Source organism: Erithacus rubecula (genome assembly GCF_903797595.1).
Source record: "Erithacus rubecula genome assembly, chromosome: 28".
NCBI classification, from domain to species: domain Eukaryota; kingdom Metazoa; phylum Chordata; class Aves; order Passeriformes; family Muscicapidae; genus Erithacus; species Erithacus rubecula.
Genome location: NC_136680.1, coordinates 3,728,613 through 3,756,553, shown reverse-complemented (window position 1 = coordinate 3,756,553; position 27,941 = coordinate 3,728,613). Strand labels below are relative to the sequence as shown.

The following is a 27,941-nucleotide window of genomic DNA, read 5'->3' as shown; positions in this document are numbered from 1 at the left end:
TGCTGTACATTGAATTACTCACTGTGAAACAATGATTGGTATCTGTGCCCTTGGAGTGCAGCCAGCCTGGGAATCTCAATGGCACTGAGCTTCTACTCCTGGAGTAACCAGGAATTCCTGCTCACAGCAGAGCTGGGTGGAGGGAGAGGGAGTGGGAGCTGCACCTTCCCCTCCCTCCCCTTCCTGCTGGCTGGGGGCTGAATTCCAAGGTGAAATTCCCAGGAGTGTTGTGGGCAGCTGGAGGGTTCTGAGGTGCCTCAGTTAGGTGGGAGTTCATACCTACAATAGTTCAGAATGAATGTCTCTTTTGGGATCTGGGATATTTTATGGGCTGGGAGAGGCAGATCCTGGCCTGGGGTGTGTCTGTGGAGAGTTCTGAGGTTCTATGCATGGACTTGGCTCTACTGACTCTGGGAAAAGGGAGGATGCTGAAGCTGCAGTTTACAAAAACCTCCTTGGTTGCTTTCATGGGAAAGACTGAATTTATCCAAATCCACAGAATGACTAAACTGTTAGAAGAAAGTTTAGAGATTAAACTGCATCCCAGAACATCCTGAGCTGGATCCCTCAGGGATCATCACTGCAGCCTCTGCCCAGACCCCTCAGCAATCCCACCCTGAGCATCCCTGAGAGTGTCCAAACTCAGCCTTGGGGCTGGGACCATTCCCTGTTCAGTGCCCCAGAACCCTCTGGGGGAAGAACATTTCCCAACCAGACCCCCAGCACCAGATAATTCTGTCATGATTTGTTTAAGGTGTTGCTTCCCCTTCTCTTAATTTTCAATTGTTTCATTGCAAGACTTGTTAGTCCCTGTCTTCCTCCTGGTAAATTCAAAAGGAGCAATCAAGGTCAAGCATTCCTTGTCATTAAAATCCATTAATTTGGATTTGTGGATTGCTCACAATAATGCAGCTGCATTACTGTAATTTTGTGGTTCTGGCATCCTCACTGGGTGTATTTCACTGGGGACCATCAGTGTGGTTGCAGCAATGCTGAATGAAATGGAAATCCCTCTGTTCCCTGAAGTCACCCCCAATATCTTCCTGCAGCTTTTTCAAGCAAGTCATGGACTGGAATTCTGGTTATTATTTCAGTCTTTTTTTCTTCTTTTGAAAAAATTGTCAGAAAAATCACTGTCAGCAGATGGGCTGAGCCAAGGATGTGAAGGAGAAGCAGCAGGTTATGGAAATGCAGACAAACCCCATTGCAGCCTCTTGCTTTTCCCAGCATGGAAACAACATCTGGAGGCTTGGAATGGAATGGGCAGAACTTAAGGGAGAGGTGTCCTGGCCAGTCCAGTGACCCTGGGGATGTCAAGAGACTGAAGTGTCCCTTCTGGTGTCCCCTGCCCTCCCCACCCCTCCCCAGCTTTGGGAATGCCCATGATGTGACAATGTCACTCCTTTGACTCCTTGTATTGTTTTTGCTGCTCTTTGTGAGTCTGATTACATAACAATTGATGTTCCCAGGATATACTTTCTTTCCTGGCCTGAGATGAATTGTTTTAATCCTCTCAGTTTGTGTCATTAGGGCATCTGCCTGGGCTGACCATAATCCCAGGCAGCCCATGGAACAATCCCCAGGCTTTCCTGATGGCTGATGTTTCAGCCTGTGTTCTGGCTCTTGTCTGCATTTTCAGTCCCAGAGTGAATTTCTGGAAAAGCATCTGCTTGTCTCAGGACTGATTATTGTGGAGAGATGATAGCAAAAAGGAGAAAATTACAGAGCTCTTAAATTTCTGCTCAGCTGAAAATATGAAGAAGAGATTCTGAGAATACAGAACTTTACCAGGAAAAGGGCTGTACTCAAAGTATGACTTACAATAAAGGAACTAATATTATTTGTCATGTGCTCCTGGTCTACTGAGGATTTTATTTAAAGGAAACAAAGTCTTTAATCTATGTATATAATCACATATTCTGAGAGAAACAAATCCTAAATACCTACTAGGCAAGAGAATGAAAAAGCCCAAGGTTTTACCTTCAAACCTGGCTATTTTGAGCTGCCTTTGTGTTCTCCCCCCAGCTTTGAGAGCATGCAGAGACTGTGTGACAAGTACAACCGAGCCATTGACAGCATCCACCAGCTGGTAAGTCTTGAATTTGGGCCATGCCAAGATTTTGGGTATTGGATTTGTGCCCTGCCATGGATTTTGTGTTGAATTCAGGCCCTGCCATGATTTTTGTGTTTGAATTTGTGCCCTGTCATGGATTTTATATACTGAATTCAGGCCCTGCCATGATTTTGTGTGTTGAATTTCGGCCCTGCTATGATTTTGTATGTTGAATTTGTGCCCTGTCATGGATTTTATGTACTGAATTCAGGCCCTGCCATGGTTTTTGTGTCTGAATTTGTGCCCTGCCATGGTTTTGTGTTTGAATTCAGGCCCTGCCATGGATTTTGTATGTTGAATTTGGGCCCTGCCATGGATTTTATATACTGAATTCAGGCCCTGCCATTAATTTTATGTACTAAATTTGGGCCCTGCCATTGATTTTGTGTGTTTGAATTTGTGCCCTGCCATGGTTTTTGTGTTTGATTTCAGGCCCTGCCATGGATTTTATGTACTGAATTCAGGCCCTGCCATGGATTTTGTGTTGAATTCAGGCCCTGCCATGGATTTTGTGTCTGAATTTGTGCCCTGCCATGGATTTTGTTTGAATTCAGGCCCTGCCATGGATTTTGTTTGAATTCAGGGAGTGAGGAGCAGCAGAGAGCTGTGGCTGACTGCATTTTACCTCCCCCTGTAGCATCAGCAATATCCAGCACTTCACTTTTTGGGGGGCTTGAGTTTGGTATTAAACTTCCTTTCTTGATCACACCTGGACAGTCAAGGAGTTAGTGTTGGAGGGATGTTCTTACAGAAAGAAAGGGAATTAAACACTTTTTATTCCCAAATTCAGAGCTGTTGCTCCTCCTTGTGCACTTCTGGCACTGTTATTTTGGCATTTGGAAAGAGCTGACTTGCCTTTAGGGGGAAGGAAAGGTTTATCTCCATTTAACACAGGGATTTCTCATATAGATTGACTTTTGCACAGGGAAATCTGTGACTTATGGGTACTTAAATAATCCATATGAACTCTCCTGTGTGTTGTGGAAGTGATCCATGGCTTAGGAATTTCCTTGCCACAGTTCAGCTGCTCTGGCCTGTGGGATCATTGGCTAAAGTAGAATGTATTCTCTTTTCAGGCCAATTTAATGAGTTTTTGGTTTTCTTACCCCCAAAAAAGGTTGAACTGGAGGAAGCAAAACATGAACAATGAATGATGTTACTATTCTGCTTAATTTGAAAGCATAGGTGGATTTGTTCTGCTGTACTTATGGGAATTATTTGAAATATGCAGTATTATGGCAACAAGCCTTTTTTTGCTGGGATTTTCTTAATTTTTTGGGCCTTTTGGGCCTTGTGCTTATTTAGATTCAGGCACCTTTATGTCTGTGTTGGTTAATAGCCAAATATTAGCAGCTATTCAGCATTTGCAGTTGCTCTCTGAACTGGCAAACTTGATGGGTTTAATTTTTTCCTTCCCATCTGAGTCTTACAGGAATGTTTAGGAGGGGTCTTGGAATTGCCCTTTTTTGGTTTTTATCAAAGGGAGAGGTAGATGTTTTTAAGACTTAACAACTTTTATGCTTAGAATGGGTCTTTTTCTGAAGAAGAAAGCAAGCTTGATTTCCATCTCTTTCCTGCCACTCCTGTCTGAGTGCATCTGATCCCTCCCATGTGACAGCTCCTGGAGCAAAATTAACCTGTTCTTGTGTTGACAGTCAACATCACTTCAGGGGGGATAGCCAAGAAAAAAGGAGTGAACAAACCTTTACACCCAACTCTATTCACTCTTGTGCTTTACATTGCCTATTGATTTTGGCATCTCTTTAAAATCCCCTTTATCCCCTGTGAAATTACCTGTTAATTGAGTGTTACAAAGTGCAGAGCCACTGATTTCTGCACTATCACAGAATGGTTTGGGTTGGAAGGGACCCTGAACCCATCCAGTGCCACCCCTACCATGGCAGACACCTTCCAGTGTCCAGGCTGCTCCAAACCCCAATGTCCAACCTGGCCTGGGACACTGCCAGGGGTAATAACCACAGAAAAAGAGGTTTCCATGAGCACCAATCCAGCATTGACCACTTCTCAGTAAAGAGTGGGTAGCACAAGTTAATCTCTCTCCTCTTGAGAGTTCCCAATATGAAAAACACAACAGAAAAGCCCTGTGCCTTTTTTCTGACACTCTCACAAAGACTACAGAGAGAAGGAAAGTTTCCCCAGGGAATGCCAAAAGCTGCACCTGGACAGAATTCCAGACTGGTTTGGGCTGGAAGGACATTAGAGCTCATCCAGTGTCACCCCTGCCATGGCAGGGACACTCCCACTGTCCCCAATGTCCAGCCTGGCCTGGGACACTGCCAGGGATCCAGGGGCAGCCACAGCTGCTCTGGGCACCCTGTGCCAGGGCTCCCCACCCTCCCAGGGAACAATTCCTGCCCAATATCCCATCCAGCCCTGCCTTCTGCCACTGGCAGCCATTCCCTGTGTCCTGTCCCTCCATCCCTTGTCCCCAGTCCCTCTCCAGCTCTCCTGGAGCCCCTTTAGGCCCTGCCAGGGGCTCTGAGCTCTCCCTGGAGCCTTCTCTTCTCCAGGTGAGCACCCCCAGCTCTCCCAGCCTGGCTCCAGTTCCACTCTCTGTTTTCATCCCAGTCAGAGGGAGAGGGGCTGGGAGGGGTCTGTCCCTCAGTCCTGGCTGTGGTGCAGCTGTCCCCAGCTGTGCTGACAGCCTGTCCCTGCTGTCCTGCAGTGGAAGGGGACGACGCAGCCCATGAAGCTGAACACGCGCCCGTCCAACGGGCTGCTGAGGCACATCCTGCAGCAGGTCTACAACCACTCGGTCACCGACCCCGAGAAACTCAACAACTACGAGCCCTTCTCCCCCGAGGTCTACGGGGAAACCTCCTTCGACCTGGTGGCCCAAATGATCGATGAGATTAAAATGACAGAGGATGATTTGTTCGTGGACTTGGGCAGTGGTAAGTGGCCATTAACTCCTCTTTTCTTCGCCTTTTCTCTTTCTTTCGCTTTTATTCTTCGATTTTTCTTTTTTCTTCACTTTTTCTCTTGGCTTTTTCTCTTTCCTCCTTCACTTTTTCTCTTCTTCTCTTTTTCTCTTTTCTTCGTTACTTTTTCTCTTGGCTTTTTCTTTTTTCTCTTGGCTTTTTCTTTTTTCTCTTGGCTTTTTCTCCTTCCTTTTTCTCTTGGCTTTTCTCTTCTCTGGCTTTTCTCTTTCCTCACTTTTTCTCTTTTCTTCTTCACTTTTTCTCCTTGGCTTTTTCTCTTTCCTCCTTGGCTTTTTCTCTTTCCTCCTTGGCTTTTTCTCTTTCCTCCTTGGCTTTTTCTCTTTGCTCCTTGGCTTTTTCTCTTTGCTCCTTGGCTTTTTCTCTTTCCTCCTTGGCTTTTTCTCTTTCCTCCTTGGCTTTTTTTTTTTTCTCTTTCCTCCTTGCCTTTTTCTCTTTTCTTTGTACTTTAAACCCCCCATATATTCCCATATACTTCTGGGAAATAACCCAGAATTAGGGATTGTGTTACAGGATAAGGATCTTTTCCAGATAATCCCCCAAGATGCTCCTGCTTTTTATGCCAGGATTAAATGGACCAAACAAACACCCCAGACCTCTTTTCTGGTGGCAGTGAAATATCAGCCTGCAATGCAATAAACCCTTGTGACAAACCCCTTTGTGTTGGTGTTGTTGGATACACTTGTGTAGAGGAAACAATGTTAAAAATTATGTTTGACCCATAAAGTTGCATTCCTAAGAATTCATCTGTGTTCAGTGGATTTGCTTTATTCCCTTTGTATCTGAAAATGGGATTTCTTGACCCTTCCCATGTGAAACACTTGGTGTAGAATCTGAAAATGAAGTTTTTTGCCTCTGACTTGTCAGTGTGTCAAAAAAGCTTTTAAATTCTACTTGAACAGTTGTGAAAGCCCACAAAATCTAACCCACAACTGCAACAGACTCGAGTTTTAAAAGGAAATTGATGTGTCTGGTGGGTGAGGAAACCAGGTATGACTCAAGCACATGTGCAACAGAGATACTGAGTAAGAAGATGTTCTTTTTCTTGGTAAAATCTGGTTCAGAACAGGAAAGGAGTAATAAGAATTTCCCCTCTTGCTTGATGTGTTCTGAAGTTTTAACACATTTAAATCCAAACAAGTGTGTGAGGAGTTTTGGGGAAAAATATGTTTTGTAAAAAATTATATTTTAAATATTAAAGTTATATATAAAGATTGTATATTTATATATGTTATGCATAGTAAAATAATAGATTGTGGAATAATTAAATATAAATAATAGACTATTAAAAAGTATGTAATAATATATTAACATACATTATAAAACATAGAGATGATTGAAATTAAAATTTATATTATAGAAATATAATTATAGAAATATATAGAATAGAATAATATATAAACATATACATACAGGCTCTTCAGTGGTTTTCTTACACATGCTTTCTCTGCCAGTGGGACTGACTGAAATTTCCTGTCTGGGACTGATGTTCAGATGAGACCTTTAGAAAGACATCAGAGTGAGAAACTCTTTTCCATCTGGAGGGAAACAAAACCTCCATAGATTCTCACAATTGTTTGTCCAGAAAGGTTAAAGAAGATCATATCTGGAACCCTGGGTCACAACCCATGTCAGATCCCTTACTCTGCTATCCCCAGGAATAAATCAGGATGAAATCAGGTTTCAATGAGGTTTCTCACTCTGAGCTTGGGGCTGAGCAGCACCAGGGGAGTGGGGATGGTTTTGGGAATGCCCAGTGCCTGCATTGTGCATTCCAGCTGGGAATGGCAGCTCCTGGCAGCTGGAGGTGCCCCCAGCTCAGTCCCACAGCTCACCTGCTGCTTCTGTGTGCCCTTGGCTCTGAAATCTCTCCCTCAGCTCTGGGTTTTTGTTCCCTGCAGGTGTGGGGCAGGTGGTGCTTCAAGTGGCTGCAGCCACAAACTGCAAACATCACTATGGAGTGGAGAAGGCTGATATCCCAGCCAAGTATGCTGAGGTGAGTGAGCCTGGCTGTGCTGCCTGGGGCCAGGGGCTCACTGCTGCAGGGGCACAGAGCTCTGCTGCAGGAAATGCACATTGTCAGCCCTGCTGCATTTCTGCTGCTCAGATCAGCCAGCCCTTCAGCAGTGAAATATCAGCCTGCAATACAAGGAAGTGCTGGATGAAAGAAGTGTGTCCAGTCTGGAATGCTCAGAAGGAGCATTGGCATCTTTCTAGAGTGATTTCAAATCCTGAAAACTCTTTTAACATTAATATCAGAGCTTGTTCAGCAGGGAGTACACTATAAGTTTCACCCAAATACCTGCAGTCATTCCATATCTGGAATGGCTCTAATGCAGCTCCCAAAGGCCACAGCATGCAGCAAATCCAGGAATAAATTCACCAAACAATTAAATCTTAAGTATTTTTAAGGCCATGTGTCTGCCTGTGGTGGTGATGCTCCTTTTTCAGTTATTAAACCACCAGAAGTTCCTCCTGAGGCCCATGCTGGGTGTCTGGTGTGTAACTGCTTTGTGAGGAAAACAATAAAATAGCCTGAAGGTGAAGGAGGGGAGATTTAGATTAGAGATTAGGAAGGAATTCTTGGCTGTGAGGGTGGCACAGGGTGCCCAGAGCTGCTCCTGGATCCCTGGAAGTGTCCAAGGCCAGGCTGGATGGGGTTTGGAGCAGCCTGGGACAGTGGAAGGTGTCCCATGGCAGGGGGTAGAACTAAATATTTCAGGTCCCTTCCAACCCAAACCAGTCTGTGATTGTTTGATAATGTTTAATCAGTCTTCTTTAGTCAGGTTTCTTTACAGTTCTAATTCTGTGCCAGTGGGACACACACAAGTGGTGAGTTCAAGGCAGATCTGGGAGGCCACAAGCACACAGGGAAGGTCACTCCTGTTTTCCCACAAGAACATTGCTTCCTTCAGTAGCCTGAACAGAAACTGATCCCTCTGAACTGGCAAAACACAGATTCAGCCTGAACAGGCTGGAAAATTATCCCTCATGGAGGGAGGGAATAAATAAAACTCCTTGATCCTTCTTTTCATGATGTGGGCAAAAATGCATAAACACAGTGGTGAGGATGGTCAAAATGCACTTTGTTTCTCCTGCCAGAATTGAGTGGAAGTTTCTACCTGGAGGGCTCTGCAGTCCCTCTGTGTGAACATCCTGGTTTCATTTTGGAGCATTTACAAGGCCAGGAATCCTCTCTGTGTTTATCATTAGACTTAAAGATCAGCTTTATAAGGAAAAGTGAAATTCTCACTATCATTAACACCCCTTCCTGTCACCATGCAAACCAGGCTTTAGTGAAAACAACAAACAAAAGAATGACCCACAAATGGAGAATTGGGTGTAGTCACTGCTGGGGTACTTTCAGTGTCACAAGTCTTCCATGAGATTACTGAGTGAACAAAATGTTCTGCATTATTCCCCTGTTAAATCCAGATTTAACAACCCAGGAGCTGCTGCAGTGTCAGTGTGTGAAGCTGCCTTGTGCTTCTGTTAGGGCCAGTTTTCCTCCAAATATTTGTGCAAGAAGTTGGGTTGAGTTTCAATTTGAATTGGCTGTGGCATCACATCTCTGATAATGGACAATGTGATTTGAAAAGCTTCACCTAAAGAGGAAGAACATTACAGATTTGATTTAGTTAAGTTATCCTAATAAATTAAAATGTAAATTCATACCTGAAAATGCTGAGGATTTTTGAGTTATTCTGCTCAGCTTTGGAGTGTTTTTGAGCATAAAACGTGCCTGTCACACACAGAGTTTTATTGAGCTGCTGATGGAGCAGCTGATCAACAACCATCAGCTTAAATTGTCAGTGGGATCAGAATTTCTGCTGGGCTTCTCACACAGAATCACAGAATGGTTGGTGTTGGAAGGGACCTCTGGCAGGGTCACCTGGAGCAGGCAGAACAGGAATGTGTCCAGATGGGTTTGGAATGTCTCCAGGGAGGGAGACTCACCTCCAAATTTGGGCCAAATCCTAAAGATCAGCTGGGGCCAGGCTGCTGGAAAGGTGGTGATGGGATGTGTGGGACACTGAGCTGTCTGGATATAGGATTTTCTGCCTTTTTCTCTTCTCTGGACAATGGGACACAGCAGAGCCCTCCCTGCTCTGCAGCCCTGGTGTGTTTGGGTGCAGTTTGAGCCACTCCCAGTTGGAAGCAGATTCTCCCCCTGGGATGCTTTACCTGCCTCCTCAGTGACCCCAGCAGACCTGGCTTTGCTGGGCTGCACCCCCTAATCCCACCCTTGTGGGATTATGCACCACAATTTAAGGCTGGGCTGTTTTTGGTGCTGAGCAGTGTAAGGGCTGTTCTTAGAGGATGGAGCTTCCATGGGAAGGGGAGGGTGAAGTTGCCAACTTTGCCTTGGCCCTAAGGAAGTGAGGCTTTGTTTTTTAAGGAAATTAAAGAGCAGGAGCTCTGTGTCTGCCTGTCCTTGGAATGTTCATGGCAAAATACCTCCAACCAGACAGAGTTCTTGGGAGTCAGTGAATGCTTCAGAGCTGTGTCTCCTTTGCTTTGATGGAACTGGAAATATGAGATGTCCTAATTGCTGGTTTTGGTTTTCCTCCCTCTTGCAGACGATGGACAGAGAGTTCAGAAAATGGATGAAGTGGTATGGGAAGAAACATGCAGAGTACACAGTGAGTGAAACTCAGCTGCAGATTGGGTCCACACTCCCTTGCAGAGTTTGTCAAGTCCCCTCCAGCCTTTCCTCAGCCACCAGCAGTTGAGCCACAGCTGCTTCCTGGCTCTTATCTTGATCCTGGGCTGGTGTTTCTAATATATCCTCCCAGACCTCTCTTTGTTTTGTCTGATGTGGGGCATGGTGTTATTGGGAGCACTTCCAGGTCTTCTCAAAAACTATTGGAAAATTTATTCTTCTAAAATGTTGTTCTGACTGGGGCTGCCATGAGTCTTCTGTTTGTGTTAAATCCCCTTTCCCTTTTTTCCTCCCTCTCTCTGTGGATTGGGGTTTTTGCCAGGTATGGCAGCTCCTCCTTGGGGTTTGAACTCTCCTGCTGGAAATAAAAGCTGAAGCTTTGCTTCTGCAGGCAGGGGAAGGTGTGGCCACCTGGGCCCAGTTCTGGAAGGTATGGGGAGGTTCTGGATGAATGGAGATTGGAGCAGGAAGCTCCAGGAACATTTAACAGGCTGAATGGTTCTCAGGGGAGGGTGGTGGGAGATTAGTTCTGGTTTGGAAGGATTTGGAATTGGATGCTCTGAGTGTGGAACTGGAGCAGGAGGAGTAAATGGGTCACCATGGGGGATCTTCCTGCCTGTGGCAAGGGTTGTGTTGGTATTCCTTTATCTTCCTCCTGATGTTTATTTATCTCTAAGGATGTTTTGCACTCTAAGGATGGTGTGAGATGTGCAAATCCATGCACTGTCTTGTTCCATTCCTTCCCTTTTCCCTTTCTTCCCCTTTGTAATTGTCATTAAGAAAATCTGCTTTCTGCTTAATCACTTTCCAGCCAGGAAATGGCTGTACAATAGGAACCCATTGGGAGTTTTGAAAACACATCTCTTTCTGCTTCTGCCACTTTGCTGTGGTCAGGGTCAGGCTGAGTGGATCAGGAATATTCCCAAATACCCCAGGGAAGCTGAATCACTGCTCAGAGGTTGCAATTCCTGCATCCAGGTGTGAGCAAGGACAGGGGAGCTGCTCCTTCCCTTCCCTTGTGTGCAGAGCCAGCCCTGCCATGTCCCTGGCATGGTGTGATCCAGTGGCTTCAGCATCCCAGCACTGTGCCATCAGTGGCACCTTGGAGCTGAGCAGCCTTTACTTCCCAGTTTTCTGTCTGCTGGGCCCTGGGTGCCCTCACCCTGCAGTGAAGCTGCTCCAGATCTCCCTTTGGGCAGCAGGCTGGGAGGGGGATGGTCCCACCTGCCCCTGGCCCTTCCCTCTGGAATTCCTGTCCTGGACAGAGGGATTCCCTTCCAGGGGATGCTGGGGGACTGGTCTGCAGCAGGGGTGATAATTCCTTCCTGCTGTGGAAGCACTGGGAATGCTTTACTTTTCCTGAAGTGGCCATATGGCATTTTTCCATTGTGTCACCCAGCTGGCATGACATGAAAGGAGTTGTTCCTGAGGATGCTCTGCTTCTGAGCTGGGTAATTTAAGGAATAGGAAAGGAACTTGGACTAAAATATTGGAAGCATATTGCTTGCCTTAGGCAGCATTTCCATATTGAGATTCCAAGTGACAGAGTCTGGTGCTATATTGAAACAAAGCTATTTATTTTTGCCAGGTTCTTTGGCTTTTATAACTCTGTTTTCTGCAGTGTTTAGAGTAAAATTTCCCTGAATATGCAATCTGGGTTTTTTTGGGGTAGAGTTAAAAACTTGCAGCACTTCTTGTCTGAAGGAAAGTTGGTTTTCTGTAACCTTGGAGTGATGCTTGAACACAGATTTTGGGCTTTTGAGTAGGCACACAGGGCAGATTTTATTTAGCTTTTTTTCATCAAACAGACTTTGGCCAGGCAGTTCATTTTCTTTAGGAACTCCTTAGCAGCATCTGCTGTAGGTGACTGCTCAACACACAGCAAACTTGCTCATGATGCAGCTGGAGGACATAGGAAGATGTGGAATTGAAAGCCCAGCATCTTTGTCTTTCTGGAAAACAGCTTTGTCCCTGCAAAATGCTTTGTGAAGTCCCAAAATTCCAAATGTTGGAGACAAAATAAGCACAAATTGAAATAATCTGTCATCTGCAGAGCTCAACTCATGAATTGCACTCCAGTATTACAGACAGTCATATGAAAAATCAGTGTTTGAGAAGAATCAAGTGCTGGAGGAGGGGAGGGCTTGGCAAGAGTTGGGTGGGAAGAATCTCAGATCCTACCTGCAGCTCTGGCTGAACTTTGTAGATGCTGGTTCTGTCTTGCTGTAAAAGTAAAAACTGGTGCATAAGGCAGAGTAAATCCTGGAGCTGGGCCTGCAGGGTTGTGCTGGGTTTTGGGGTTTCTTTAATAGCCAAGATTCCAGTACAGACAGAGATTTCCAATTCAAATGGATTTTGGGTTCTCCCTGAAAAGAGATCTGCTGAAAAGTTGACTTTAGCAGTGTGTTCCATGCTTGTTTGGCTTTGTGCATCTCAACAGTTCCTTCTTACTTGGGAAATTATTGTCTCTGTAGCTTTTCACTGTCTCCAGCCTTCCCACCTGGTAGAATCTTCCTGAGAAATATTTTCTGTCCTTTCTGCCTTTGGCAGTCCAGGGAACTCAGAACCTCTTGATGTTTTTGTAACCTGCCCAAATCCTCCCAATAGGATTTTTTCAGATTACCATTGAAGGAAAGTTGCTAAGAATGTAAACAAACAAAACCCCAGGATCTCCAAAACTCTCCAAACAATAAACTTGTGTTTGAGAACCCTTGGACAGAAGGGAGTCACTGTTACCTCATCAAATTGTTCTGCAGACTTCAAATTCACCTCCTGGCCTTCCCCATTGGATTGTTCTTGTTACTGGACAGGAATTCTGGAGAGCAAGGCCTAGTGCCAACATTTAAAATAAATCCTGATTGTCCAGGTGTATTTCCACCCTATTTTGTCCTCAATTATATTAAAAAAAATCCCTTTTTAGCAGTGGTTCCTCACAAAATTGCAACCTCAGTTGTTCTGTAGTCACTTGGTGATAAAAGCACAATAAACTTCCCCAGCTGCAGGTGGCAAAGTGTCCTGGGGGTGTTGGATGCCCAAGGCTGCAGAGCCACAGCTGGATCCTCCCTGCAGCTGGAGAGGGGGAAGGTCCCTGTGGGGCATGAGAGGAGGGGGAGGAATTTGCTGCTTGTGCATTGCCTTGGGGGGCTCCTGATCTCCAGGTGTTGTTGGTCATTCATAGTCCTCTTAAATGAATTTTTACATCCTCTGTTCTGCTTGGGAATGTGCAATTCCTGCTCATTTAGTGAAAATCAGATTCTTTGCTGCTCTTCTCTCCTGCATTCCAAAGGAAGGATCTTCTTCCTCTAGAGCTTTTCATCATCATCATCTCCCTTCAGCGTTTTGGACTAGAATGTCCCATTTCCAACACATCCCTTTGTTCCAGCTCCTGTTACCTGCTCCTTTCTCTTCCCATGGAACTGAGAAGTTTCCAAGATTAACTTTACCCCACTCTTTTCAAGTAAACTTGTCTGGAGGAAGCAGGAGATTTTGGGAAGGCCATTAGGCCTGGCTAATTAGAGAGTCTTTCTTGGGGGATTCCTGCATATGTGCAGCCATCAAATTAAAAACCCTGCATGGCAATTAAGAGGCAGATGGGTTTTCATGGTTTCTGACTGTAAATATCCTCATGTGGCCTCAGAATTGGAGCCATCTCAGGTATCTGGGGCAGGAGGCTGAGATTGTTGAACAGCACAAAGTGCTTCTCTTCCTGGGCTCTCCTTGGAGAAAGTTCTCAGTATTTTTTTGGGTTTTGTTGAGTTCTCAGTGCCTGTGACCTGTTGTTCCCTTTTCCTTAGAGAGGAAAACACAGAGCAGACTTGCTCATGATGTACCTGGAGGACACAGGAAGATGTGGGATGGAAATCCAGGCATCTTTATCTTTCTGGAAGCTTTGTCCCTGCAAAATGCTTTGTGAAGTCCCAAAATTCCAAATGTTGGAGACAAAATAAGCACAACTTGAAGGATTCCAGGCTGAGCTCAGGGCAGTTGGCAGTAGGTGCAGTCCCACGTTGGACTCTGCTGAGAACCAGGATTAGTTTTGTGTTTATTTACTCAGGGTTGTTATAACAGAATTCCTGCCCTGCTCTCCAGAAAAGCCTCTTTTAGCAGGAGGTGGCAATGAGTATCAAACCAAGAGCAGGTCAGCATTCCTAAAGGTGGGATTTGGGCTGCATGGACACTTCCAGGAAACCCCAGGAGCTTCTGGTGGCTGGAGGTGCTTCAGGGCTGAGTTTTGGGCATGGATCAGTGCAAGGTCTCTCCCGAAGTTTAGGGTGCCTTTCTTTTCCTATTCTGAGCAGAGCAGGGAATTGTGTGGGAGTTCCAGTGTCCAGGAGCTGGTTTGTGATGGTGCCTGACATCACCTGTACCTCAGAGCTTCCTTTCCAGGAGTGCTCTCAGGGAAGGAGGAGCCAGCAGCTGTTTGCCCCCAGCTGTTTGTTTGCCCCCCTGTATTTTCACTGCCCCACTTCAGCAGGAAATTTTCTGTTCTGCCATTTGAAAAACCCTCCAAACATCCCCTGTGGCTTTGAAACCATGCCACACTTTGGAGGTTTGGATTCGTGCCTCTGGTTATTTTTGAAAAGAACAGGGAGCTAAAAATAGCCATGTGTACTTTTGCAGGCAGAAATGCTGGTTTTTGGGAGCCAAGTGTTTGCATGGGGGTGGCTGGAATGAGGCATCCTGCCTGTGAATTTATGGCTCTGTGGAGTTAGCAGAGAGCCTCCTGTCCAGCACTGGGGTGAGGATCCAGCTCTCCTCCTCAGCACAGGGCTTGACCTTCCCAAATCCCTGCTCTGCTCCCTGATGGACTCACACCCTCCATGCACCTCTGGCTGCCTCCCCCAGGCTGGGACCTGCTGCTTTCCATCCAGTAGCAGGAAGAATTACAGGAATCAGATTCTGCTGAGTGTATTCCTGCAGTGTCTGTTTGAAAAACCTGAATAAAAACCTGGTCTGCCTTCTAAATTTAGAAGCAATGCAGGCAGCAGCTCTGGAGGCGATTTTGCTGAGCCAATTATCCTGTTAGATAAAGCATCTCCTGCATTGTCTAATCAGATGAAAATATCTGTGTTACAGATGGTCCCTTCCATTCATTATTCACTAAGGAGATTAGGTTTCTGAGAGAGAGGAGGAGCAGGATGAGGGAGGGGACACTGGAGGAAGAGATTGAGTGTGGCCCTGTGGATGTGTCCCGGTGTCCCTGAATGACCAGCATGGAGCAGTGCTGCTGCCCTGGGGCAGGCATCCATCAGAACTTCCACTTCTTATTTCACTCTCAGAATGAACTGCAAACCACTCAGCTGAGTGGGATTTTGGGGGGATTTTTTTTTTTTAGATTCTCTGTGTCAGTTGATGGATAAAGAGCTTCTTTCCTTCTTTTAGGGCATCATTTATTGATCACTATCCCAGCACTGTGGGTAAGGAGCTGCTGGCAGGGCTCAGTTAGAGGAGAGCATCCAGAAATCCCTGCCTTGCTTCCAGAGGAAAAAATGAACCATTTTCTCCCAGCCACAGTTGATAATCTGATTATTTCTGTACTCCAGTGTTTTTCCTGGTGAAGTTTTCCCTTGACTCTTGGCCAAGCATGAGCTGAGGAAGCAGTGCCACACAAAAATAGATGTGTTTAAGCTGGGCTGTGGTTCATTTGAATTGTTAAATGGCTCTGGCTTGCAAAGTGTTCATCTTCCATGGGTGATATCAGGTTAAAACCTGGAGATTTTGGTTGTAACCACATGGACAGAGCAAACATACAGTGAAATTGGACCCAAGTGAGGTCTAACAGCCACTTAGGTTGGATTTCAGGACCTTTATATGAAGTTTAGCATTTCAAAATTGTTTCATGTTACTCTGGTTCTCTGTTCTCTTGCACACTGTGGTGTTTGTGGTTCCTGGTTTTCCCAATGTTTTTCTTTCCCTGTTAGTGTAGGAAAACCCTGTGGAGACTTTAGAAACTGGTGGTGTGGAGGATGCCATGGAGAAGCTGACTTGCAAAAATTGTTGTGAAATAAACAATTGCCTGTCATGTGGATTTTCTTTGACTTTGTCTTGGTTACTCAACCCTGGAGCTGTTCACTACAAGAATAGATAAGGCTGAGACAAAATTATCACTTAAAATCAATTTAGAGTGTCTACATATAGACATTCAGAAAAAAATCTTTCCTTATATGAGATGAGAAAAACTTTTTATAACTTTTTTGATGTTAAGTCTCTGGATACTGACAGTACCCAGCAAGATATCCGTGGGTTGCATCTTTGAGTTCAGCTTCCAGCTTATCCTTTGTTTTTATTACAGCAGGGATGTCAAAGGTGCTTCCCCTCCCAACAGATGGGAGATCACAGGTAGTAACTCTGGTTTAAGTCTGATTTCAGCCCAGCTGGTGGAACAGGTATTTCTGAATAACCTCAGCTAATCTTACCTGCTCTGTTCAGCTTCTAGCACTTAAAGCTCTTGACAAAGTTCTTGATCTCTTGCCTGAGAACCCTGAATGTCCACTTTTCTCAGCCCTCTTGTGTAGCAGCAGGACATTTTGGTGGATTTCCATTTCCTTTCCTCCTGGATTCAGCCCCATTCCTGTTGGCACCTGTGGCTTTGTCCTTCAGAGTGGCTCAGGCAGGTTTGTCACCCCTCTGTGTCCCTGGGTGTTCCCAGGCTGGGGCAGCCCTGGGGATGGAAGTTGTTCCAGTGCAGTGCTGGCACTTGGGAGTTGTCACTAAGGAGAATTAGTGCTGCCATGTGAAATCCTCACTCCTTCCTATCCAGAGAAATGAGTGCAGCAAAGGGATCCTCAGCAGTCACTGCTGTGGCTTTGATGTTCCTGAGGTTCTGGCACAAACCATCATCTTCAAAGGGTGTCATCAGCATTAATTATAGAGTTGCACCTTATTTATTCTCTCCTCCTATCTTCCTCCCCCAACCCTCCTCCTGCCTGACTTGTGGCACAGCAGAAGAATGTGGCCCATGGGCTCCTCTCTGATTCCAAAACACAACTGAGAAAACATCAGTGTGTGCAAGAGCTCTGTGTTCAGCTGGGACTTGATGTGGTGTCATCACAAAGGTGCTTCACAAGCCACTGAAGCCATAATTGTGTTTATTTTCTAACAAGACCTTTATGTTGCTTCATTTCCACCTTGAAAGTGTTCAAAGTGCTCAGGGTTTATATTTATCACCACAAAAATCAGATTCTTGTTTGTGCAGCCCAGCAGGAGCCTGCATGGGGAGCCAGGGCTCCCACAGGAGCTGATCCCAGTCCATGCTCAGCTCCCTCTGCTCAGGGGACATCCTCCTTCAGGAGGAATTTCTGCTCAGTCTTGCAGGGAGTGCCAGCACTTGTGGCTTCTCCATGGAGCAGCCAGAGCCCCTTCCCTGTTCTTGCCCAGGGAGGGAGAAACCTCTGGGCTGTGAGGAATGAGCAGGGTCAGCTGTGCCTGCTCCTCCTCTGGCTTTCCAAAGGGTTTCATTTGTCCCTGGTTGCTGTGGGATCAGGGGGCTGGTGCAGCCTTTGTCCCCCTCAAAAGGGAGCAGGAGGAAACCTTGTTAACCCCTCTGTATTTCTGTGTTCTTTGTCTTGTTTTAAGCTGGAAAGAGGTGACTTCCTCTCAGAAGAATGGAGAGAGAGGATTGCAAACACAAGGTACTGTACAGCAATTGAATATTACTTTCTGAGCTGGATATTTGGGAGTTTGTATAATGGAAATTGGGAGGCTGGCCAGCTTTTTATATAGAATTTCCATAGCAAATACCCAAAGTCTGTCTGCCAACTCTTACGCAGGCCTCTTTAGATCCTGTTTACTGACTAGAAGAATGGCTTTGAGTGCATGTCCCATGATATTCCATGATATTCCATACAAGGGTGTATCCAAGATAAATTCTGGTTATAAGAGAAGCACAAATCTTCATTTGTTTTACATATCCCTGTAGTTCATGTCAGGGATTCTGGCAAAACACTCATTCTTTTGGCTATTGAGGCACACAGGCTCACTTTCTAATAAAAAGGAAAAGACCCAAGTGAGTTTATTTCAACTTAAATAGAAAGTTCATTTAAACTAATTGTCTTGAAGATTTATTTTTGTGGAGAACTTCACCAGAGGGTTGGGTTCCTTTCTGAAGGAGCAGAAAGGGAGTAAATTTGTTAGAAGCAATAAAAGTCATCTGTATTTTTAAAGCTTTGCATTCTTTCAGCTTTATGGGTAGAAAAAAACCTTCTTTATTTTTATATGACCTTCTGGGCCACCCTGTTATGTGGGGGAATGGAAGGCAGTTGTCAAAGAGAGCTCTGAAAGCCTTCAGAGTTGTGGCAATTTCTGGATTGCTCCCAAAGCTCTGGTTTGCAGAGCCTGGAGGAGGCGTCTGCCAGGCTGGTGACTCCTGCAGGATTCTGTCCCTCACTTTCTTCTGGAGGTGCCTTTTAATTTGTGGACAGACTGGTCCCAGCCTTGCAGCACACTTGGGTTTGGCTTTGTTGCTTGTTATTCCAAGTGCACAATCCTCTGCTGCCCAGGCAACTTTCCTCGGAATTAATTTAAATTTTTTAGAGAAATTTTTGGCTGCAGGAGCTCTGAGTGCACCCAGAAGTGCTGGGAGATGTTTGGTTTGTGTGGCATGGCACTCACTGTGTGTCTCAGTGCTGCTCCAGCTTGCTCTGGTGCAGGATTGGGGAATTCTGGAATGGTTTGGGTTGGAAGGGATCTTAAATTTCATCCAGTGCCTCCTCTCATGGGCAGGACACCTTCCTGTGTCTCAGGCCCTGTTCAGTCTGGCCTTGGACACTTCAGGGATGGGCTGGTACCAGGACATGGCTCCCTGTGTGTTTTTTCCAGGGGATTCCTGTGCCTGTGGCTTGGCAAAACCTCCTGGAACGAGGGCTGAGCCCAGGGGGGATTCAGGGTTCCTGTGCCAGAGTGAGCACTATAAAAACACACATCTGCAGCCTCTGGCTTTCCCCTTCCTCTCCTGGATGTTTTCTAGTCCCATTAATATGTTTGGCTCTTTTGCAAGGCCTTTTTCTTGGCACACGAGAAGGAGGAGGAAGAAACCCCTGCTAGCTTTACTTGCCAGGCAGGGTTTCCCAAATTTCCAAGAGCAAGGCATAGCAAGAATAACTCTTTTTTTTCCCCTTGGTGCATAAACATTTTTTTTCATTTGAGGTTTTTAATAGCTTGGACTGCTGCTCTTAAACTCAGTGTCCTTGTAGTAAATGGGCACCAGAGACAATTAGACCAGGCTGATTACAGCTTAAAACTAAAGGAGTGTTTCTCTTTTCATCTGTTTTGTTTCTTTCTCAAGCCCTTTTATCATTTGTGGGATTCTACCTCTGTGCAGATTTCCTTGTTTCCATATGATTATTTTTTTCCAGGAACACCCCCCTCCCCTCATTGAAATTCCTAACCCAGAAAGAAAGATGCAGCTCCTCTGTTGTGAGTAGGGCTGAAGTGCTGGGTTTAGAACAGGGAAAATGTGCTAAGATGTCACTGTCTCCTGGCTTTACTGGGAATTTGGAGCTGGAAGAAAAACAGATTTCCCAGAGCAGCTGTGGCTGCCCCTGGATCCCTGGCAGTGTCCCATGTTGGACACTGGGGCTGGGAGCAGCCTGGGACAGTGGAAGGTGTCCCTGCCATGGGACAGTTACACTGGATGAGCTTTAATCTTCCTCCCAACCCAAACCATTTTATGATCCTAAAATACATTTTGATATTTTGCTGTGATATTTGGAGTCCCCACCAAGCAGTGAGTTGGGGACAAGCAGGTTTGTCCTGGCAGGAGTGGCTGGGAAGGCTCCAAGTGGCTGTGGTGTGCTGGGGGTCCCTGTGGGGTGTTGCTGGCCCTGGTCTCTAACTGGATCCTTGCTTTGCAGTGTTATTTTTGTGAATAACTTTGCCTTTGGGCCTGAGGTGGATCATCAGCTGAAGGAGCGCTTTGCAAACATGAAGGAAGGTAAATGACACTGGAAATGCTTCTCACTTGTTTCCTGGTTCCTGGGGAGCTGGGGGGGAGGGGGGCTCAGTTCCAGCTGGCAAAGAACAAACCCTGGGGTTTGTTCTGTTTGTTCTGTTTATTCTGTGCCTTGGGGCCAAGTGTCTGCACACAGTGGGGTTCCTGCTTCCCCCCTTAGTGTCTGCCTGGCTCCTTGGAGCATCCCTGCTGGGAGCAGGATTGGGGTGGGAGGAGCTGCTGGTCTGTCCTGTCTCATTTGGGAGCCCACAAAACACCCAACAGCCAAGGCCAAAATTCCTGGACCCCTGGGAGTGTCCCAGGCCAGGCTGGGCAATGCCTGAAGCACCCTGGGACAGTGGGAGGTGTCCCTGCCCATGGCAGAGGGTGGCACTGGGTGAGCTTTAAAGTCTTTCCAAACCATGCCATGGTTCATGACTGCAGAGGCACAGCTTTGGGAGGCCAGCCTGTAATTCCACGCAGAATTCACTTCCTGGCCTCTCCTGTTCAGAGCTGTCTCATGCAGGGCTGGGTGTTCATTCCTGAGTGCTGCAATGCTGGAGTCCCCATCCCTGGAAGGGCTCCAGGCCTGTGGGAGGTGGCACTGGGGGACAGGGTTTAGTGGTGAGCGTGGTGGGGCTGCTGGTTGATGGTTGGACTTGATCTTAAAGGTCTTTTCCAACTTGAATGGTTCCACAATTCCATAAAAACAGGGACACTGGCACTGGATGCTCCTGAGAAGCCACACTGGGGACACCCACTGACCCCATCATGGTCTCTCCCTTGCCCTGGGTGCCTTTTCTTTGCTCTCAGCCACTGGGATAAGTAACAGTTTTACTTGGTTGTGGCAGAAATGACAGAAATAACAATTTCTGAAAAGAAGAATGTGTGGTGTGAACAAAGCAGCTGTGACTTCCCATGGCACAGCTTTGTGCTGAAATAACTAATGTGACTTTTGGGCTCTGTTGCAAACCATAAAACCCCAACATTTAAGCTGTTTTCCTTAATTTAACTGGATTATTTTTTTTTTTTAATTTTCAAACTTGTTTAATGGTGGCTTGAGAGTAGTGAGAAGGTGGGGATGCTTTTACAATGATGAGACCTGATTTCTCTTCCCAGACTGTGCTTCAGGCTCTGCTGAATGACCCCAAATACCCATGAAATGGAGATTAGTGGCCTCTAAATAAAAGGGCTTTGGGGGCTTGTGTATAAAAGATCCCAAGTAGGAAGGAGATAATTGAAATTTCTTTAGATTGCCACTGAGAATTAACATGCTTTTTTTTTTTTCTCAAGTGTTTCAAATGTGTCATTTTAAAGGAATCCTTGAGGTGTCACCTGGCAGGAATCATAGATTGGCTTTCTTGGGGCTGTCAGAATGAGAATTAAGGAATTTCTTTCTTTTTTAATGCTATACAAGGGGCAGTTTTATAGGTCTTCTCTTTAGGGCTCTGTACTGGATTATATTTAATAAGTAGTTACTTCTAGAACAAATAATGGAGCTGACTGTGCTTTTTTTTTTTTTTTTTTCTTCTTTTTCCAGGTGGGAGAATTGTGTCCTCAAAACCTTTTGCACCTCTAAATTTTAGAATTAACAGTCGAAACTTGAGTGGTATGATTGTTTTTTTTATTGTTCATTACAGTGGTGGATATTCATTATCTGAAAATGTCTGGGGGGTTACTGCTGTTCAGAGTTGCTTAAGTTGAAAATGCTGTTGGATTATTAGGGAACACCAAGTGACAGGTACTTAAAATCAATTTAAAAACCCCACCCAAGAGAAGAGCAGGCACTTTTTATGGGGTTTGTGCTGCTGTGCTTGTCTGTTGGTTCCATCAATGCGTCCCTGGCTGGGCAATTTTAGAGCTGAAGACATCAGGAGTTCAAGAGTGATTGATTTCCTTACACCCTAAATCCAGGCAGGTAAATCCCACCAGCTGGGATTCCTGAGGCTCAGAGGTGTTGGAGCCAGGCTGGGAGAGCTGGGGGTGCTCACCTGGAGAGGAGAAGGCTCCAGGGAGAGCTCAGAGCCCCTGGCAGGGCCTAAAGGGGCTCCAGGAGAGCTGGAGAGGGACTGGGGACAAGGGATGGAGGGACAGGACACAGGGAATGGCTGCCAGTGGCAGAGGGCAGGGCTGGATGGGATATTGGGCAGGAATTGTTCCCTGGGAGGGTGGGGAGCCCTGGCACAGGGTGCCCAGAGCAGCTGTGGCTGCCCCTGGATCCCTGGCAGTGTCCCAGGCCAGGCTGGACATTGGGGCTGGAGCAGCCTGGGACAGTGGGGGGTGTCCCTGCCATGGCAGGGGTGACACTGGATGAGCTTTAAAGTCTCTCCCAACCCAAACCATCCCAGGATTCAGTGAAATGTTCAGCTTTGAACATCTCCTGTGCTGTGCATTGAGCAAACAAACCTCTCCCAGACACACCCAGGCCCTGGGACTGGTTTCTTGCCAGGACAGGGTCGTGTTTTCCTTCTGCTCTGAGCACACCAGGGCTGATGTTTGGCAGTGTTGTCCTTTGCAGGGATGTGAGCTGCACTTTAAGGAGGTTTTGGCACATTCCATGTGCTTGGTTGTGCTTTTGACCTTTTTTCAGACTTTCATGGTTGAAGCTGGGTGCAGAAGTTGGACTGACATTCTTTGTGGGTGTCTTCCAGTTCAGGTTATTCTGTAAAATTTCTCAAGAAAAAGAGCAGTCCAGGCTGGGCTTTACATGCATTTGCTGTTTCCAGTGCTAAATTTTCTCTAAATCAAATCCCCCTCATTCCCTCCCTGTGCAAACGTGGGGAGCAACTCACTGAGTTCCAAATCTCAAGCTGTGCTGTCTAATTTTGGACTAAACTGCTTTTGCAGAATAGTAATTTTTGGACTGCCATGAAGCAAATTTTGCCTTTGGGAGTTATTTTTAAGCTGGAATTTTTGTGGATGTCCCACACATCAGGCACCCAAACCTGTACTTTTCTTCCCTGTTTGAAATTCTATTTTGGGGCCTCTGGTGGTTTGGAACCTTATTGACCCTTGAGTGCTGGACTGCCAATATTTTGGAGACATGGACTTGAAAATAAAAGAGGAAAAACAGTGTAATGGTGCTCCTGGAACTCCTCAAGCCTCAAGGGAGCTGGGATCAGGCTCTCAGTTTGCTGATGAGGCAAAGAGAGCCTGAGTGCAGCTTGGGCCCCTCTTGCAGAGCCCACCAGAGCTTGAGGAAATCCAAGAATGCACTTGGAGAGGTTTCAGTTAGACCTGCCCACTAAAACACAGGGCTTTGGCCTCACAAACCTTTTCTTTCCTGGATTCTTCCCATTTCCTTCTCTCCCTGCTGCATTTGGGACACTGAGCTGCTCTTGCTCCTCAGAACAGCCCTGGCTACAGCTGCCAGTGGAGCCAGATCTTCATCCCATTCCAGCTCTGGATTCATTGGGAATGTTTTCTAGAATGCTGAAGTTTCAGATCTCAGCTGTTATATAATGCTGAATAGAAATGCTGATGTTAAAATTATATTGAGATGATTAATTGGGGTTTGGATGAGTGAGAAGCTTAGCAAGAGGAGAACCAACAGCTTCCACCAGCAGAAAACTTCCAGGGATTCAGATAAAAAACCATGAAAAAAAAATTCTTGTTCCAGGTGACACTTGCAGGGAAATGCCATGGCCAGTGTCCTGTACAGGGAACAGGGAATGGCACTGCTCTGCCTTTGTGCTGCCCCACAAGGTTTTCCATAATACTTTTATTCATCAAGGCCTTTCTTTGGTGCCTGAGCATGATTTGAGTCATGTCTCACCTGTCTATCAAATTCTCCAATCTCGAGTATGAACATTTAAATAATTTATAGAAAACACTGGAAAAGATCAAGCTTTAAGAAGGAGGCACCAGTTCCCTCAATACCACTTTTGTCCTTAGCAGTTCCATCTGTAGGAAGAAGTGGAAATGTGGAAAGAGTTGGGACAAATGAAAACAAGTATTAAAATGTGGTTAAAATAGTGGTTGAGGTTGCTGAATCCCAAACCTTGCTTTTGGCCTCTTCTGGGTTATTTGTGTTTAATTAGAAACGTGCCATAATTTCTCCTGCAGCCCTGCCACTCACTCAGTGGTTGTTGGAATACTAAAGGCACATCCCATAACTATTAATTCTGCAGAACAAAACAAATCTAGACAAGAAAGCAAACCCAAAACATGTTTGTGTCCAGTCCAAATATGGGGCAGCTGCAGCTGCCAGGGGCTGGGCTGGTGACATTCTGGGACTGTTCAGTTCAGTGCTGTCACACACATGTGGTGTTCCTTGGAAAAGCTGTGTGGGACACAGTTCTGCTGGCCAGAAGTGAGGAGCTCACTCCTGGCTGCCTGCAAGGTTCTTGTCCCACATGTTTGCTTCCTGTGGGGTGCACGTAGGAGAGGAAAGAATTCCCTTCCAACTCCCAGCAGTGTTTTCCTGTAGGATCTGCAAACCAGATTTCTGTGTCTTGGTGCCTGGCTGGTCTCAGCTGAGCTTTCCCCTAACCTGCCTCTCCCCCCACAGATATTGGCACTATCATGAGGGTTGTGGAGCTGTCACCACTGAAGGGCTCCGTGTCCTGGACGGGGAAACCAGTCTCCTACTACCTGCACACCATTGACAGGACCATAGTGAGTACTGGGGGTGCCACCATGGGGGCAGGAGCCTCTGCCCAGCTCCAGATCCTCCTGCTTTACCCTGGTGTTTGTGTGCCTTTGTGAATTTACACACTTGAGACTGGAAACTCCCTCTGCCCAGCTCCAGATTCTCCTGCTTTACCCTGGTGTTTGTGTCCCTTTGTGAATTTATACACCTGAGTGTGCAAACCCCCTCTGTCCTGCAGCAGGGGAGCACTGCTCAGTTCCAGATCCTTCTGCATTGCATTTGTGTTCATGTTCCTTTGTGAATTTATACACCTAAGACTGGAAACTCCCTCTGCCCAGCTCCAGATTCTCCTGCTTTACCCTGGTGTTTGTGTCCCTTTGTGAATTTACGCACCTGAGTGTGCAAACCCCCTCTGCCCAGCTCCAAATCCTCCTACTTTATCCTTTTGTTTGTGTTCCTTTGTGGATTTACACACCTGAGAGTGGAAACCCCTTCTGGCTGCTCCAGGGAAGAATTTCCCAACTCCAGATCCTTTTGCATTTGTGTTCATGTCCTTTTGTGTGGATTTACACACCTGAGTGTAGAAACTTCCTCTGCCCTGCTTCAGGGCAAAATTTCCCAGTTCCAGATCCTTCTGATTGGGACTTTATGTTCATGTACTTTTGTGGATTTAAACACCTGAATGTGCAAACCCCCTCTGGCTGCTCCAGGTTCCTCACACCTGGGGTTAAGGGCAGTGTTGATTTAGTGAAGCTGCAGAGATTCACTGATAAAATTCCTTCTGCAGCTCCTCAGAATTGAGATCTCCTGCTCTAATTCCCTCACAGAGGAAAGGTTCAGTGGGGCTTTGATTCCTCTGTGGTGCAGACCATTTCATTCAGTCATATTCAACCAGTAAATCTCAATTTTACTGAAATTCTCAGCTGCTGTAAAAGCAGCCCAAGCTCCATAACAATGGTGATCATTCACTGTTTTGTATTTTTTTTTATTAAAGAAAACAAAACAAAAAACTCAAAACCCCACCAACCCCCCACAAAAAAAACCAAAAAAAACCCCAAAACCAAAAAAACCCACCATAATACCCAACAAACCCTGTGGAAATGAAAAAAATTGTGGGCAAATCATTTATCCCACCCCAAGGTTTTTGCAGTGTGATTGTAAGGCTGTTTTCCTTACTCTGCTCTCCTCTAATAAAGCTTTTGTTCAGGAATGTAGCAGAGTGCAGATAAATGGTGGAGCACGAGCTGCAACAGCTTCAGTGGAAATAACTTCATTGAAAATCAGTCTCTGCTGAGGGGAGATATGTGACACAAAGCTTTAAAACAAGGCCAGGCAGTGGTGGGGATGATAAAACCTTGTAGAGGTTGGATTATGCCCTGTTACACAACAGGCTGGGTGGCTGAAAAGAATAAATGTAAATGGTTCTTGATGTAGCTTATCAGAAGCAGAGCAGTCAGAATTTCTGCTGTTCTGCACTTGTTTTAAGCTAATATTTTATTCTTCTGTGTTCATCTGTCATGGCTTTGAGGATGACTATCTTCTCTTTTCTATTTTCAGCTTGAAAACTATTTTTCTAGTCTCAAAAATCCAAAACTCAGGGTAAGTTTCAATCATTTTTCTGTAGAAAACTCAAACTAAGGGAGCAGCCACTGTGAGGAATTGAATCACAGGTGGACAGAATTGATAGGAAATCAGATTTTCTTGGTAGGCAAAGAACATGGAGCTAATTGAAGGGAAGTCTCAGATGCCATCAAGCACTAATTCAATCATGTCCAAGGGATTTCTAATAGAGAATTAATGGGGCAGCCCCAAGGTGCTTTTACCTTGCACTGGAGGTCTGTAATGAGCTATTTCTTCATTAAAGAACTGGAATTAAAGAAGGGAATGATGGTTTGAATCTGTCCCAGTGCTCAGCTCCTGAAATGAAGCTGAGCAATGCTCTGAAATGTTCCTTTTGGGATGTGCCATTGGAGGCACAGAGTGAGTTGTCATTTGCTGCAGTCTGGGCTGTTACACATGAAATTAAAATGCCAGAGGATTTTTGGGACTGTGCAGGGCTCTGTTAACCTGAAATAATCAATGGATTCCCAGGAAGAGAATTAAGTGAGGCCACTTAATTTAAAACTTCAGGTGAATGTTCATCCTCAGGCTGATTGGCTCTGTAAGAACAGACACATGGGGGCTCTGAAAGGGAATTATTTCAGATTGCTCCACTCAAATTTGGGACAAAAAAAGACTTCTTAGAGAAAAAAAAAAAAAGGTCAGGTACTTCTGACCTTCCCTGATTTTCACATTATACCAGCCACTGGTTTGGTTGATAATGTGGTTAAATCAAAGGAGTGTTGGAATTGCCAGAAGTTTTATGCAGATTAAACCTCACCTGGAAGCTGCAGGAAAGGCTTTGATTGAGCTCTTGGAAATTTCCTGTCTGAAAGAAGTTTTATTCTGAGAGAAAAAGAGATTTTCTCTGAACAAGGAAATTTCCTGTCAGCTTGGGAGAAAATCAAATGAAAAGTTGCTGCTTTTGTTTTGTATTAGTCACCTCAATAAACTTGGCTGAAGTTGAATTAGATGATGATTAATGGCTTTGCTATTTCCAGTCATGGAAGATTTTTAAGGTGTCACCATGAAATGTTGGGGATGTAGAGAAGCTATTGAAATGTATAATGATAATAATAATTTTTAATAGTCCAAATGAAACCTGATTCAGCAGTGTGGGGCTGGGAGGGGAGAATATGGGAAGAGATTGAGATTTAATCCCTTCTGGAGGTGGGAAAGAACTTGTTCTCACCAAGGGAAAGTTTGTTCCCTTTTCTTGTGGAAAGCTCAGCTGGGGAACAAGGTGATCTGTATAAAAAAGTGCTGAATCCATGAGCAAATGGTTCCATCTCCCACCCTTTCTCCCCAGGAGGAACAAGAGGCAGCTAGACGTCGTCAACAAAGAGAAAACAAAAGTAACACAACGACCCCAACCAAGATCCAAGAAAACAAGGTGAGCATCCTGCATTTCTGTGTTCCCTGGGCTTCCTGTGGCTGTGCATGAGCTCATGCTCTGAGTCAGGAGCAGCCTGGCTCTGTGGGAAGGCTGCTGGATTTTACTCTGAGCACACAAACTGCTGTGCCCAAAAATATGATGGAGTGAGTTAATAAAAGCTGCACTTGGGAACTGCACGACTAATTCTGGAAAAGAAAGAAAAAAAAAGGTGTTGTAGGATGAATAGTTGGTTGTCCACCCTCGCCTGCATCCAGCAGGAGTTTGCAGAGCTGTCCCTGAGTCACAGCCACTGAATGGAGCTCAGAACGTGCTGAGTCTCTGCTGCAAAGACTCATTTCCTTTCTTGGGTAATGCTGTGAGAAATGCAGTGCCTGTTCATGCCCAAAAATATAAAGTATTGATTGTACTCCGAGTTTTGAGTGAAATTTAGTTGAAGAATGTAGTCAGGGAAGGATGAATAATCAGCTTTTGTTAGACAGCAGGTACAGATTGAACAGAATCACAGGATAGTTTGGCTGGAAAGGATCTAAAGTTCATCCAGTGTCACCCCTGCCATGGCAGGGACACCTCCCACTGTCCCAGGCTGCTCCAGCCTGGCCTGGGGCACTGCCAGGGATCCAGGTGCAGCCACAGCTGCTCTGGGCACCCTGTGCCAGGGCTCCCCACCCTCCCAGGGAACAATTCCTGCCCA

At 45.7% G+C, this 27,941-nt stretch overlaps 1 protein-coding gene across 10 annotated transcripts in view; it reads left to right on the top strand.

The window, feature by feature from the left end:
* DOT1L (DOT1 like histone lysine methyltransferase) overlaps positions 1–27,941 on the top strand; it is a 71,526-nt gene that overhangs the window by 19,542 nt on the left and 24,043 nt on the right. For all 10 annotated transcript variants that reach the window (XM_079328518.1, XM_079328519.1, XM_079328527.1 and 7 more), the window contains exons 4-13: positions 2,026–2,089; positions 4,800–5,028; positions 6,975–7,069; positions 9,654–9,716; positions 17,312–17,367; positions 19,588–19,667; positions 21,205–21,273; positions 24,175–24,281; positions 25,813–25,854; positions 27,164–27,247. In XM_079328518.1, the coding sequence (XP_079184644.1) occupies positions 2,026–2,089; positions 4,800–5,028; positions 6,975–7,069; positions 9,654–9,716; positions 17,312–17,367; positions 19,588–19,667; positions 21,205–21,273; positions 24,175–24,281; positions 25,813–25,854; positions 27,164–27,247 (889 nt within the window). The remainder of the gene's footprint in view (positions 1–2,025; positions 2,090–4,799; positions 5,029–6,974; positions 7,070–9,653; positions 9,717–17,311; positions 17,368–19,587; positions 19,668–21,204; positions 21,274–24,174; positions 24,282–25,812; positions 25,855–27,163; positions 27,248–27,941) is intronic.